Source organism: Eublepharis macularius, chromosome 2, assembly GCF_028583425.1.
Source record: "Eublepharis macularius isolate TG4126 chromosome 2, MPM_Emac_v1.0, whole genome shotgun sequence".
Taxonomy (NCBI): Eukaryota; Metazoa; Chordata; class Lepidosauria; order Squamata; family Eublepharidae; genus Eublepharis; species Eublepharis macularius.
The window spans coordinates 52,671,127-52,686,755 of NC_072791.1; the positions used below are offsets into that span (position 1 = coordinate 52,671,127).

The 15,629-nt window shown below is 39.4% G+C and overlaps 1 protein-coding gene across 1 annotated transcript in view; it reads right to left on the bottom strand.

Moving 5' to 3' along the window:
• Nucleotides 1-6,255: 6,255 nt before the first annotated feature.
• The window catches only part of NUBPL (NUBP iron-sulfur cluster assembly factor, mitochondrial), a 101,031-nt gene continuing 91,657 nt past the window's right edge, over nucleotides 6,256-15,629 (bottom strand). Inside the window, exons 10-11 of the mRNA XM_054971717.1 lie at nucleotides 12,930-13,012; nucleotides 6,256-6,434 (exon numbers count right to left, since the gene is read on the bottom strand). Coding sequence (XP_054827692.1) covers nucleotides 6,372-6,434; nucleotides 12,930-13,012 — 146 coding nt within the window. The 3' untranslated portion in view covers nucleotides 6,256-6,371. The remainder of the gene's footprint in view (nucleotides 6,435-12,929; nucleotides 13,013-15,629) is intronic.

Sequence of the window (15,629 nt, forward strand, 5' to 3'; positions counted from 1 at the left end):
GAATACAGTGAGGATAAAATGAAAGGAAGGACCACCCTGAAGTCCTTGAGAGAACAATGAGATAAAAATGCCATTTTTAAGTTCAGCATGACCAAACAATGGAATCCTTTCCACTTTGATATGTCTGTCACACAACTTCTTTAGGTTGCAGAAGATCCCAAGAACATGTCTTGTGTTGTGCCCTCAGTTGCGATGGGACACCTTTTGGGTCTTCTCATTGCCTCATATTAACATAATATGAAACTTAGAACACACCCACCGGTTTCATCTGGCTGTATATTCTAATTAAAATTGGGTAGTCGGTGTACAAGCTGCTCTTTTGGGGAAACTTACTGGACAGTAATGATGTGATAAGAGGAACTGCAGGGATTTCCAGGATTTCCAGGACATTGCTTGAAAAATTGTGCTCTGTGCTATTCTTCAGCAGGCAAATCCTCTCCTATCATTGCAAGTCTGTAGGGCTGGATGGACTGCACAAGAGTGGCTTGGCAAGGCGCCTTAGTAAGATTTATGGCTTAAGCGGCAGTTTGAAGTTGGTCCTACCTTCTCCCCAACCCACAGATCTATACGGTCTCTTTTCTTGCTTGTTTGTGTGTTTGAGAGGTTTGGGTGTTGATTGTGGCATGTCATCATGACCAACCTCTGAAGCCATGTAATGCCAACAATCCAGCTCCCTTATGTGCTCTGCTAGAGTAGCAAAGCACTGTGGCCATTGTAAACCAAACACCTCCTGAGTCACATCAGGCCATTTACTCTCACCGCTTTCCATTTACCTCAGAACACTTGCTTGAGGTAGGCAAAGGCTTAATACCAAAGGCCAGCGTGAATTAGAAGTGAACACTTCCGGAGTACAAGTCAGTCTGTAGCTGGCCGTTAACACTGAGTTAGCACTAGCATGCTTTGGTCAGTTCTTGCAGTCATCTGCCACCTTCTACCACTGAGCCATTTATCCAGCATCTGATCACAGAGTTTCTGGAAAACTTGTCTATAAAGATGTGTTTCTTGGCTCCAGGCCAGAAAATATCTGAGACCATTATTGACTTACTACTTGAATTAATTTATACTAGCCTTTAGTATGTCTATGCTATAAAGCCAAAGCAATTGGAGCAGCTATAGCTAAGCAGGGCTCAACAAGTCCAACATGTTAACTGTCCAATATTTTCCATTTAAAAAACTGTTTAGCTTGCCTCAACCTGCTACTAACTAGGAAAGATTGACAGTAATCTGAGTTCACCTCTGCTTAAAATGTATGTTAATATCCAACACGTTTTGAGAGGATATATACTACACATGGAAAATATTTTTACCACATCAAGCAGCATGTCAACAATGTGTTTCTATTATTTCATTTATACCCCACTTTTCCCCCCAGTGGGCACCCAACATGATTTACAACATTCTCGCCTTTTCCATTTTATCCTCACAGCAGGTGCAGTATGCTAGAGTGTGCGACTTGCCCCAGTTTACCCAGCAAGCACGGAAGAGTAGGAATTCGAACCTGGTCTCCCACATCTAGTCAGAGCACATTTTAAATGCTTGTGCTAGGCTATCAACCGAAACTCTTCTGGAAACCTTAAACACTTCAATGATTTATAGGACAAAAATAGATTTTAGGCTTGGCAAGATGTTTACCAATTTTTTGTTACTTAATATAGTTTAGCAATACAAATTGGCACAGGCATCATTTTATCAAGCACTCATTACTATTCATTAAAATATAGTTTATGTTGCTAACTTTAAAAAAACATCACCATTGATCCATCAAGATATCAAGAAAAGTACTTTTTAAAAAGAGTGCAATAATTGTAATTCCTGTATCTTAAAAGTTATCTTGAGTGTTTAAAAAAAGAGATTCAACTTTAATTTACTCCCCAATCAGTAGCTTTATATAGAATTCCATCTAAAAATAAAATCTTTGCAGAAGCTACTCTAATACTCATCTAATTGCATTAATAGCACAATTATATGACATACAATTATACTCTGACTAACCATTTAAGAGAAGTCTCTTCCTGCTTTGTAGAAAAAGTTTAATTGAACCACGATTGGTACTTTCATAGAACCATCATTGCAACTTAAGACGTAGCCGTATTGACGCTATTGCCATCTTTCTGTCACTTAACAGGATCCAGTCCTTGGCTCCTCCATACTAGAAGATACCTTCAAGTCAAGAACAAAAGAGTAGCTACACAGGAAAAGGTTTGATGGCTTAATCCCACCCATCTCTTAATCACAGGAGATGGCAAAGTTCGAACCTAACGCTAGTGGGACAATGGCTGCTCAATGCTTTCCCCCTCCAGCTGTTTTCCTCCTCAAAATCAGGCACTTCCAATGCTCTTGTTCTCTTCTGGGAGTAGACTCCAAGAGGGAGCCTGAAGATGGACTGGCCTCAATGTTACAACAGTAAAAACAAAAACGCTAAGATTGGTTTGACTGGTGTGAAGCATTTGAGAATATTGTACAAATAATTCAGAAGCTCTTTTCTGCTATGATGATTAGTGTTTCAAAATATTACAATGAAAGTGGAGAGGCGAAATAAAAAGGCATATTATAATTCTGGCAGGGCAAAACTGTAAGCTATAAACAATATGTGCAAGAGCCTACCTAGCACACCAGTGCCATTTTTACGCTACTTCTCAAAATTATGCACCACTTCTAGAGCTGGAAGGAGATCTGATGTTCTGCTCTGGGAAATAAATTGCACTTTTAAGTGTAAATTCAGATTTTGTGCAATAAATGGTAATTTTCATCATTGCTTACAATGAAGCATAGAAGTCTGTATCAGTGATGAAATTGCTACAAGCAAATTTTAGAATGTACGAATACACCCTTTTGTGCTGCTAGGCGAGGGATAATGATGAAAGATATGTGAAATGGTGGCAGCTCTGCCACACTTTCTACAGCCCAGCAATGATTTATGGGAGGCCTATGAAGAGGATCAGGCAACAAATGACAGTGCCAAGAACTCAAGGTCGGAGAAATAATCAATCTGGATCTTGCAGTAGATTAGGGATGTAGATACTATGAGCATGACTTTCTCCCCCGACCTGTTGCAGCTCAAAATATCCCCCTGAAAAGAACAGGACTTCGGGGTACATGTTGAGGTGTAGTGAGCAGAGAAGGCAAGGAAGTCATGTTCCACAGGGGGAAATCCTTCTTGCCACAGAAACTCTGATAGATCCAAGCCATGGCATCTGCATCCCAGTCCACTGCTTTATAAAACAGTTTATCAGTGCTACAAAGCACAATGTAGGGCGGGGGGGGGGGGGTGTCAGCATTTGCTCACTAAGATTGATTTGAATGCTGAAAGTCTTTCCCTGTTTTGTGCTCATCTGAAAGAATTCATTCGTAAGGGAATTCCTTCTATTTCATGAGGGCATTTTAATAAAGGGATTAGAACTGTAGTAGAGTTGAACAGTCCAGGAGGGTGCCTTTATAACTGAATAGGATTGTAGTCCACTGCAATTATTACTCTATGTATCATTTTGCTTTTATTGCATTGTCTTCTTCCTTTTTAATTCCTCTGTACCTTGTCTAGGTAGTTGTGGTTTACATTGTGCACTAATTCAGTAATACTAATTCAATCGCATTGTTCATTGGATGATTTATGCTGTACAACTACACTGTGTTTTTGTTTTAAGTTCTGTAAACCTGGAGACACAGTAAGAGAGGTGGGGAATCAATCAATCAATCAATCAATCAATCAATCAATCAATCAATCAATCAATCAATCAATCAATCAATCAATCAATCAATCAATCAATCAATCAATCTGTTGAACTCCAGGAACTGAAACTGAACTCTGACCATTTTAGCAACACAACTTTGTTCAGTAAAAAGTGTTGTCTTGCTTACTTCGTATATTTGAATCATTATATCATGCCATTACATGTGTAACGTATTTTATATAAACACCACCACCAACTAAAAATACTTTGAACTTGATGGAGATATACTAATATATTCAGATTATAGAAGCTTAAATCCTGGATGCGTTCTTGTTCACCCCCTGAGACCAACTCTATCAGCACAAAAACAATGATGTAAAACTTGAAGCAGCGGAAACACCGACAAAATCTTCTTGGTACGTGCTGGATAAAAATGGGCAATTAAATCTTTTGTTTATAGATTCAGGGCTATTACAGCCTAGGGGGAATATATTCATATATGTAATCATCAGTAATTAATTTTATCACTTATTTTTTCCCTTGGCAACCTGATCTCAGATATGTCTAATTTTTAATGAAGAGCTTGTTGCTTCATTTTGGGTTTATTCAGGCTCAACAGGATACAAGCAAATGGAGTAATTTGCTTAGACAATTACAATAAGGAATTATCTCATGATCAAGCATCAGCTGATAAGAAAAGAATGCATCAAGCAAGAAAGCCAAGAATGTAGCTTGATGGCCGAGAAGCGTATTGTGTCTGGCAATTTGATAACAGCTCATCATGCTGGAACAAAATAGATTTTAGTGTTATTCTTAATACAGATTAATGCTAGTGGCAAACAACTGTCACCAGGCGGTAGGCATTTTGGTTTAAGGCAATCTACTTCCATAAAGATGGCAAGCCCTGTGACGAATCTAAGGCAGTGATGCTCTTTCAGTGGCTGAGGAGCTACATGAGGTTCTTCGACATGGTTAGTGGTGTGCATATTTACATTCCTGAGCCAAAGATATACACAAAGATCTCTGTTTGGGGTCATTACTGTGATTTTTGTGAATGGCAACACAAATTCAAGATGCTTGGGAACAAAAAAAAATCCTCCCCTGAACAATTTGTATTTTTTCCGAGTTCAGGTGCTTACTAGTTATGCAGCATGAACTCATGTTTTTTTTTTATTATTCTACTGGTTTCTTGGACAATGAGATTTCTTTCTTCCGATCAGATCCTTGCAAGGAAGGATTTTTATTGGCCAATCACCTTTGGCTGACAGCTGCCATTTCCCTTCAGTCCCTCTTTTGTGGGGGTGAACCCTTTTTTTCTCTGTGCAAGTAGCATCTGAGCGGGTAACTTGTTCAGTGGCTCACAATATTGGACTTATTTTTCCAAGTTGCTTGAAACTTGGTGGTTCCTTGGTGGATAGACAGTGCTGCAGTTTTGGTGTCATTTGGTTGAAAACAGCCAGTCCAGTTCAGTCCAGCCCACCCACCCCACTCCCTGCCAAGGGATCTCATAGGAAATAATGGTAGACTGATGGGACTGGAGGGGTCTGCATTTGGAACTCTTATTCACTTTGTGAAAGGAATCAAACAGCAGAGCACAACAAGGAAGGATGGCAAATGCAGAGTTTTCAGGAGAAAGGTAAAAAAGAATTGATTGTCGGTCACTGACTGTAGGAAAATAAAATGAATGCAGACAGATTTTTTAAAAATATGTGCCTAGCTGGAGCTCTCCTGCTAGGCTGCTGCTTGATCACCATTTTAGGAACCAGTAGAGAGATGTGCAACTATGCAGAGTGGGATCTACTTGGGGGGGGGGGGTCAGTAAAATTTACCCCTTTTTTCAATTTGCTTGAAATTTAGGAGGTCTTCAAATTAGACAGAGAACTGTGTTCTGTGGAAATTTGGTGCCATTATCTTTACAAACGGCTACCCCAGGTCCTTGTATACAATCCCCATTGAAAATAATGGTCCTGAACTCCAGAACCCAAAAAAACCACACAGATTTGAATCTTGATCTGGTAATGATCTACCCACAAATAAGCAATCATGGTCCCACCTGCCACCAATGCAGTCTGGATCCAAAATTATAATGACATTTTTCTTGGCACATACCCTACCTGTTGTTCTTCTGAGCACTGTTCCCCAGTGGGGCTCCTTCCCAATGTTTCAGGAAATTAAACAAGTGTCTTGTCCTGTGGGGCTTGTGGTTGTTAGGTAGTTCCCACAGGCACAACTAGAGCCTCCTTGAGGTACAGTCCTCATGCCAGGGATTGAAATAAATCTGGCCATTTGGGCAGATGGCAATTGCAAATGCAGTTTTTCTCAACCCATGGAGTGAATACCACTGCTCTAAGGATTCCACAGTTTAATATATCGTGGCTACTGTACTGAAGGTATCCAGGCACTGACCGGTTGGATACATTAGCTCATCTTACTGTTAAAGGATGCTGGAAGTCCACTGCAAATCCTGAACATAAGAACTGCAGCAATACTTGGGAATCTTACACTAGATGTAGCTAGGTATGGATATTAAAAGGTATGCATATTAAAATAATTCACTGCAATGCTTTCCATTATATGAAATGGGGGTTTTATTCATAAATACAAAATACAGTCACTTTTGCGATACAACATTGCTTTCTTCCATTTATTCTATGTCATGCTTCACTGGTAAGATTCCAACCACAGATCCACAAAATGACGACATCACGTTGGAGAAACTGGTAATCTTCTCACTATTTCAGCAGCAAGTTTCAAATAGGCTCGTGCCTGTGAAGATTTTTTAAAATCACAACACTTTTATTAAATAATAATACAAAATGACATAAGGCTAAATCTCTCTCTCTCTCTCTCTCTCTCTCTCTCTCTCTCAAACACACACACACACACACACAACAACAAATGGGGGGTCCAATATGGGCCCCCCCCCATTGGTATGAGCCCCATATGGCTTTGGTTTATCCCCTGATTACTGCATGCATTTTTTTTATTTTATTTTTTGCTTTTTTGTTTTCCTCATCCCTTTTTTCTGGTTGACACCACTTTTACCCCAATCTGTTTCTGGAAGCCAATTTTCAGTCTATTTTTAACTCATACATAATGTTTCTTTCAGTTTTGTTTGTCCCACCCGCCTCCAACTCACTTTTCAATGATTGGATGTTCATCATTGTCAAACCACTCCTCCCTCTGCCTCCTCCCCGGTTTTGTTTGCTATCGTTTTAAAAAAATGTTAATTTCATATTGATATATTATCTTATTGTTATAATAATAGGTGTAGCAGGTTCTTTAAATTCCTAGCTTTTTTTTTTTAAATAAGTCTCTAGCCCCTTCCCTTTAAGAGACATGCCTTTCCCCTTGTATCTCTGAAAGGGAAGAGGCTGGAGATTTACTTTTTTAAAAATATGAAAGCTGGTAATTCAGAGAACTTGCTGCATCTTTTAATATAATGGTAGGTCAATCTAGCAATATGAAATTGGTGTTTTTGCAAAAGCTCTGATGGGCGAGGGGAGGGAGTGGCCATTTCCAGAGCCACATAAAACAGTGCAGCTTGATAAATACATAGCCACCTCTGCTCTGGGCTCTGTTCCAAGAAAGCTTGGTTTGCCCTGCTGGTGCCAGCCTCCACCACTCTGGGTTAGCCTTGGCAGGGCTCTCTAGTTTGGATTGGGGGGGGTTAGTTATGGATGGTGGAGTTGCCTTTTAGGCTTCCCCATACAAAGATTGGCAGTGTGTTCATTTTCTCTTTCAAAAAAATTCAACCCTTCTATCTTGATATAAAGAGGTAAAGGTGGTCAAGCACCGAGTCATTAATGACGCATGGTGGGGACTTCACATCATGACGTTTTCTTGGCGGACTTTTTGTTACGAGGTAGTTTGCCATTGCCTTCCCAAGTCATCTACACTTTACCCCCAGGAAACTGGGTACTCATTTTACCAACCTTGGAGGGATGGAAGGCTGAATCAACCTTGAGCCGGCTACTTGAACCCGGCGTCTGCCAGGATTGAACTCAGGTTGTGAACAGAGCTTGGGCTGCAGTACTGCAGCTTACCACTCTGCACCACGGGGCTCTTTTTTATATTGATATAAGAACATGTAAAAATAAGAAAGGGGGGAGTGCTGTGATGTCATCAATGATGCCACAAATGATGCTTGAAAATTGTGATTATGTAAGGAAGAAAATAAACCATCTCCACAACTTCAAAAATGCAAGAGAGGGCAGATATTCGGAAGAACCATACCCAAACCGCTTTTGCTTGTGGATTACCTGCTAAGAAGGTCAGGAATAAGCTGAGTGTGCGGAAAAGCCCTGGGTATCTGCTGACAATAACAAAAAACTATCTTCCTCCTACCACTGGGACACTTTCAGGGTATGGAAAAATGCATAAGCAACAGACTGTGGGAATATACTGCAGTTTCTGTGAAGTGAAACATCAGTTCAGTGTGATGGGGGCACTGTGCGTAAGAGCTCTTGCATTAACAGGACAGGGAACCAAGGGTAGGAATGCTGGGTGACAACAGTCCCAAGTGAGAAAAAAATGCAAGTAACAGGGGAAACAAAGAGGGAGCCAACGAAAGATCACTCAAAAGAAACCGATTAATAATGGCTAGGGACAGCGGATAAAGGAGGGAGACCCCTAAGTAAAAAAACAGTAGCTAACAAAAAAGGGAGCTGAGGAAAAGCCTCACACAGAGCCTGTGATGAGGCTAGTTATTGTTTGCAAGGCAGGCAAGTTAGCCTTTGAGGCCAGGGGATCTGTGGGCCATGGAATCGAGAGGAAAGGGAACTCAAAAGAGATGCTGGGAGCGTCTAGCTTAGTTTTGTACGCAGGTTAGAACTAACAAACCCAAACAGTTGGCTGCAGCTCTGCAATGTAAACTCATTAATATGTTTAAGATATACATTTGAAAAATAAATACCCTGAAATATCAAATATCACCCTTATTTACATTATACAAACCTATTAAAAATACTGAAATATTACAGTGAAATATTAGGACAATATTTATTGTTTTAGTGCACATAAACTCAGCTATGCAGCCAGTTCTAGCCAAGATACAATACTGGTATCTTTCCAGGAAAAAGTTGGTGTGCTGTAGCTATCCTAACAGAAATATTTATTCAACACCCTTTCCTCACTAAGGGTGTCTGAAGTTCTGAACAAATAACTAAACAAGACCCAAGGAAGGTCTCATTAGACCCACATCATCTCAATACCTTGGGAGACCAACTGGGTTGATGCCACTGATTTAAACTGTTTACAAGGTTAGTTTTCAACATGATTAGATCAAGATCATGAAGCCATGCTTTCCAACGTAACATTGCAGTGAGTAAAGACCATCTGGCTTAATGATATCTATGCTTCTGTGGCTCTTCAAAACCTTACAGATTTTCTCAGTCCTGCTACCTGAGACCTTTTAATTAGAGGAGAATCATTCTGGACCCTTGTGGAAGGAAAGCATGTGTTCTCTCACTGGGTTATGGCAGTTAGCCAGAGACATGGGGTTCTATCATTTGCTATCATGGCTAATAGCTAGATCTATCCTCTTTTAATCAGCCCCCTTTTTTCAAAGAAGAACTATCGAGGCACAGAGACAGCTCCCTCACTGCAACCAGATGATTCCTGATAGTCTGGTTTAATGCTTGAAAGTGTGGTAGTTCCAGATACTAATTTGGACCTGCTGTAGCATAATGGTTAAGCGGTTGGGTTGTGCACCAGCATTCTCCCGGTTCAAATCCTACTACTCCCAAGAGCTTAGTAGGTGGCCTTGGGTAAGCCACTCCTCTCAGTCCCAGCTCCCTAGCTGTATTATGGAGAAAATAATAAAAATGGCTTTGTTCGCCACGGAGAGTGGGAAACTAATCTGTCTAGAAGAGCAGTATATAAGTGCAGTTATTATTAACCAAACTAACATATTGACAAAGCCCCACTGCATCTCTTTTTGCTATTGCTACCTCATCATTGGTCTATCAAGGGAGCTCGCAGTGATAGACAGAGGGTCAGAGCGCAGCTGCAGAAAGACTCAAAGCAAATGTGACCAAACATTAGAACAAATTATCTTGCCTAGTTTGTAGTGATGGTGGCAAATACCTAGAGAAGGTAAAGGGATGGCTGAGGGCCAGTAAACTGAAGCTCAGCCTAGACAAGATTCAGGGGTTGTACATTCATGACAAAGTCATGTGAGGACAAAGGAGTCAGCCTGCCCTGCAGGAGACTGCACTCCCTCTGAAGGAATGAGTTTGTAGCATGGGGATGCTACTGGATCTTGGCCTATGCTTAGAAGTTCAGGTCTGTCTTCTTTATCTGATACGGCTCTTCCTCAAGCTACGGCTCTTCCTCAAGAAGTGTAATCTGCCCACAGTAATCCATGTTCTGATCATATGCAGAATAGACTGTGATTTATAAGCTTTTGAAAACTGTCCGGAAAACTTCAAATGCTTCAAAAAGCAGCAACCGGGCTGGCATCAGTGGCAGGATACAGGGACCGTGTCATCCTTTTGTTGAAAGAGCTGCCTTCCTGTTTCTAGGTTTGATACCTGAAGCTGTCTAGCCCACCAGTTAAGATACTCTTATCCAAAGCCCTTCTTGTGTGCCCTGCCTGCAGAGATGAAGCTGGAGAGAAGCAGAGACAAGGCTTTCCCACCTTGCCTGGCATCTATTTTACTGACTCTTAAGGAACCCCAGCAAAAATATTTCTCTTTACTGGGTTTTAACTGAAGGGTCTCATCTTTTCAGAAGTTATTTTTATGCCCTGCTTCTAGACCAAGGTATTAATACTATTTTTCAGCTGCTGAATATTTTTATGTGCTGACACTCTTGCTTATTTAATGGCTGGTTTTAATATTGATAATTTGTATGGTCTTGTTTTAGGACTTTATTGTTGTAGTGTTTTTATTTCACAAGTTGCCTCAAGCAGGTCTCCAGAAGAGGCTGCAAAATAAATGCGTTAATCAACAATTTTTACAGGCACTGCTCTCATATAATCTGAAAGGAGAGAAGAAACACACCAGCTGTTGGCAGGCAGCCACCTTACAGGCTTTCTTCTCCCATCAGTTCTCCCCAATATAGGTCTGCCATCCAGATTAAGACTTCAGCCAATTCTCATTGTATTGTTAGGCATGGACAGATGAGTATGAAGAAAAAAGTTTCTGTTGGCTTCAAGGCTGCTAACTGGAGGCTACCACTATATATGGTTATTTATTCTGAAAAAATAAAATCCTTATGATATACAGAGCTGTAGAAATGACCTTTGATTCTTTCACAAAATATACTTTTTCCCTAGCTAGCACCCATCAATAGGCAAGACTAGATCAAAAAGCAACTAGTGTACAGATTCCCTTTTTATATAAAATCTACACATATGGCCTCGTATTCTCACTTGCTTTCCTTTTAATGGATCGTTTATCTGATAATACAGCTGGATTCAACTGTTGGTCCCCTCATTACCAAGAGACACAAGATGGAATGAATTGAAACAAAGAGAAAATTTAATGGTGGATATGGAAAAGAGAAATTTACTGTTCTCATTTATCTTCCAGAACTGTTTTCAAATTAATATGCTAGATTTAGAGATTTTCCTATTTTTTTGGTCTGGAGTTTCTGAAGGGAATAGCTATAGATCATCTTTCTGGAAAGCAAAAACGTATTTTCCCTCGCGTAGGGGAACAGTTGACAGTTTAACATTAATAACTTGCTGACCAATCACTTGGAAACCAAAGGCCTGCAACAAAACAGAGCCAATAAAAGGACAGAAATCCACCCAAAGGACAACATACACCCAACCACATCAAGCTCTTTTCGGTGCTTCAGTTTACTTAGATTCTTAAACATTTTCAGATTTATAAGGTCCCCAGGTTCTATCTTTTCAGTCACTTTTTATATATAGTTTCCATTCATGAGAACATTCAAGCGCTGGGAAATCGCATAGATAGAGTTTTCTTTGCATTTCCTACAGTTAATGAGGCAAGGCACTTTAAAACCAAAAAGCAGTTTTACTTTGCCAGCTGTGGGAGCGGAAGCAGTAAAAACGGAAAGGAAGGCCAATACACTTGTATGATTCCCATATGTATACATAAATAGCTCTTTCACAAGTAAAGTAACTTGGTCTACCATATGCCGTAAGTTAGCAAACACACAAGTTCAGGGTATATTCTACCTAATTGACTTTATATTTGTCCAAAAGCTCCAGATAGCATTTTTTCATGACTACCCAACACATGATCCCAGAATGCAGCTGAAAAGTACATGACACAGCAACTGTGCTGAAGATAAACTGGAGACTTTCTTGGAATAGCCCTCTTCTCCCACATAGGATGCCTTGGGTTCAATGACAAGACAAAATGCAGGATATAGGTACAATAATAACTAAATGTCTTCAGACAAGAATCTACACTACTCTTTGTAATCAAACACCCACAACAGCAACTGTGAGAACTGCTAGAAAATGCTTCTCCTCCCCTGCCTACCATATGCCAGGTGAAATACTATAAGCAAAGAAAAAAAACTGGTGCCAACATTTTTGGAATGAGTAGAAGTATATGGTGAGTCAGAACTGCTGTGACTACAAGGATTTGTAACACACTTTTCTGTCTTGCTCTAGTGGAATAATATTTTAGAAGAATGTTCTTTTGAAAATTTTTGCTTTTTTAACTGAAATTTTGGCCACTTGAAACATTTTTATTAGATTTTAGAATAGGATGATGGTGGACAATTTTGATTTCATCTTAGTTAGCTGATACATTCAACTATCTCTGAAGAAATACTCCACTTTTGCCTCACTTGGAATCCTTTTTGGCCATAATTTCTTACTTGGGTTACAAAGAGTTGATTACTCAAGGAGGCATTCCTCTATTTCCTAGTGAAAACAATGTCCAGGCTTATGTAAGCTATCCCACTTCATTGTTCCAGTCTACCATCTATTTTCAGCTACACATCTGCCATAGAATTATACTGACTCTTTTCTTAAGATTTCACTGTTGTATGGCCTGATCCAATTTTTCCTTTGCTTTGTAAGCATATTGATTAAATTGCTTCTTATTCAAATAATGGCTAACAGTGATAAACAGACATACAGAGAAAGGTTTTACAAGTGTTGCACTATTACAGAAATTATTATTATTATTATTATTATTATTATTATTCATTGAAAATGAATGAACTCTGTTGAAATTCTGATAATTGGCACAAAAATGAGGGTTTCAAATTGTCAAATATCACAGAGTAACTTCTTTTTAGTTTTAAAATACAAGATCACATTAAACTCACCATGTTGCTTTCAGGCTGTGACACTACAACTGGCTTCCCACTATCAGAGGTCTCTCTTATGTTCACATGTAGTGGAATGTCTCCTGAATTAAAAGCGTAAAGTTATATAAAGCGTCAGTATTAAATGCCCCTAATTTAACCAGTGCTGCAGATTCTTCCAGTGCAAAAATTAGTATATATTAATAAAAATCAGCTGGAATACAAAACAATTACAACTATTTTAGAATCTCAGGTTGGTAGCCATAATAGTCTGCAGTAGAAGAGTAAGATGCAAGTTCAGTAGCACCTTAAAGACCAACAAAATTTCCCAAGGGAATTTTGACTCTTGAAAGCTTATACCCTAAAAATCTTATTGGTCTTCAAGGGGCTATAGGACACAGATCTTGCTCAACTATTTTAAATTTACTGATATATTTTTGATGGATGGGATACTGCTTTGCAGTCATCCACAAACAACAGGCATTTCTTCACTTTCTTATTTGCTGAATTTATGAGATAAAAAAGGAAACATAGTAATATGTAATACATTTTTCAGTATTCAAAGTGCTTTTTGAGCTGTAATCCTTATAAAAGAGTTATAAGGAAGGCAAGTACTTTTATCCTCGTATTACAATTGAGGAAGAGACCTTAAAACAGCTTTTCTAAGTCCACCTAGTGAGTTTGCACAGGCAAGATCTTAACTCAGTATCTCTAAACCCAAAATCACTTCAACTACACCATTCCAGTTACCCACATAAACAAAAATTCATATATAGCCTATTTTAATATGACAGGAGAAAACACACCAAAACCACATGCACTATTGAGGATTGCCGGTTTGTTTGTTTTGTTGTTTTCAGTTCAGCAGCCTCCTCTCTCTATGCTGGAATCAGAAACTGGCTACAGAGCAGCTAGTGCACTGCTATGCCAAAAACAAAGCCAAAAGCCCAGCTGCACATATGCAAAGCCTTGCAGGGCAGATAAAGAGTGCCACGGAGTTATAGCCTGGCTATACAACAACAACAATCCCCCACCCCCACCCCCAAGGCTTCAAGATAAACTTTCCCATTTCAGAATGTGAATACCAAACCATAAGAGCAGCTGTGCTGGATCAGACCGATGGTCCAAATGCCTCTGGAACCCACAAAAAGAGCACGCAGGCCAAAGGCTCCCCTTGTTATTGTGTCTCCCTCCCCAGTAACGGTATTCAAAGAAGTGTGCTCTTCCCACCACATATTTCCTTCAGAACTGCATTCATTCCTTATGGATTTCCAGTGCTGGATCACTCTAATCAATTTTCAAAATGCATGCTTAAATATTTAATTGCCAAAATGAATGGAAGTGTTATTGTTATTAGATGACTACTGATTTAATTAAATGCTTGTTACATATTCAATTAATTTTCTCTCTAACGGTTAACAACTGTATATTGTGCTTTTATAATCAGCAGGGGACTGCCATAGAAATAAAGAAAAATTACACATTAACATACTGAATAGTCTCAATTTTTGAAAAAAAAATCTCTATGTAAAATATATCTTTGAGATTCAACCATTACAACATTATACACTTATTGAAATCATACATCAAATACAGACACACACACACACACACACACACATAATGAGCTACAGAAATAAGAACTGCTCTTCTCTTCATAATTCAATTCTACTGACAACAACTTTAATTACATACTGTAGCTGCATGAGTAACACATGCCCCGATTCACAATATTTTTGCACTGATGTACACATCTGAAAACTAGGGATATTTTAGTGCCAAAGTTAACATGCCAGGAAAGAAAGAGCACAAACAGGCTGTAAAAATAAAATGAAAAACATCTATGTAGCTTTTCAACTTGAATTTTAAGAGTGAAGTCTGTCTCCAGTCTATGCAAATGTCCTCCATAGCTATATTTAATTGCTGCACTAAACCAAACTATGCTCATCATTAGGGGAATTCATGAGTACTCATGGGGACAGGAAACCCCATACCCCCACTAGCTCCTTCTTCCTTCTCTCATAGTCATCCCCCAACCTCCTGTAACCGCTTTTCCTTTCCACTCCAACTTCTCCCAGTGCTAACCCAGAGCTCTCCACTGAAACCATCCTGTCTCATCTTTCTCTCCCCTATCCACTCACTACTTTAAAAAAATCTTATGAGATTGGTCAGTATTTTTAAAAGCTGCAATGCGAACGGCTGTACACATATTTTCATTTGATGAATGAGTTGAAACCCCAGGTTTATAGAAATATCTCTGCTTTTTTTGTATCTTGCTCCACTGTGCAGATTTACATTAATCAGAAATCCATCGTCCACATTTGTTGTGGTGGTGCAGAGTTGTTGGCACTGCCACAGCAAGAGCAGCAACTTAACCCACAGAGTCGGTATTGCTAGAAAGAAATCTTACATAGCCTATTGCTAGGGGGGAAACCACAGGGAAACATCAGTTCCATCCAGCAACCAAAAGATATCTATGGTTCTATGATACTTCAGCAACTGCACCTCCTCCATACATCTGCAGAAATCTATGGTTCAGGTATTAGTGGAACAAATGCAAGACAACTTTAGCCTCAAAAAATAGGGGGAAAGCCCATCTGTGAAATATTTACTGTGTGTAATTATTAACACTGACAATCAGTATATCATAATGGGTAGTTTGTTAGTTTAGAATGAGGAAGAGTCGGGTTCAAATCCCTGCTTTCCATAACATTTATTGAA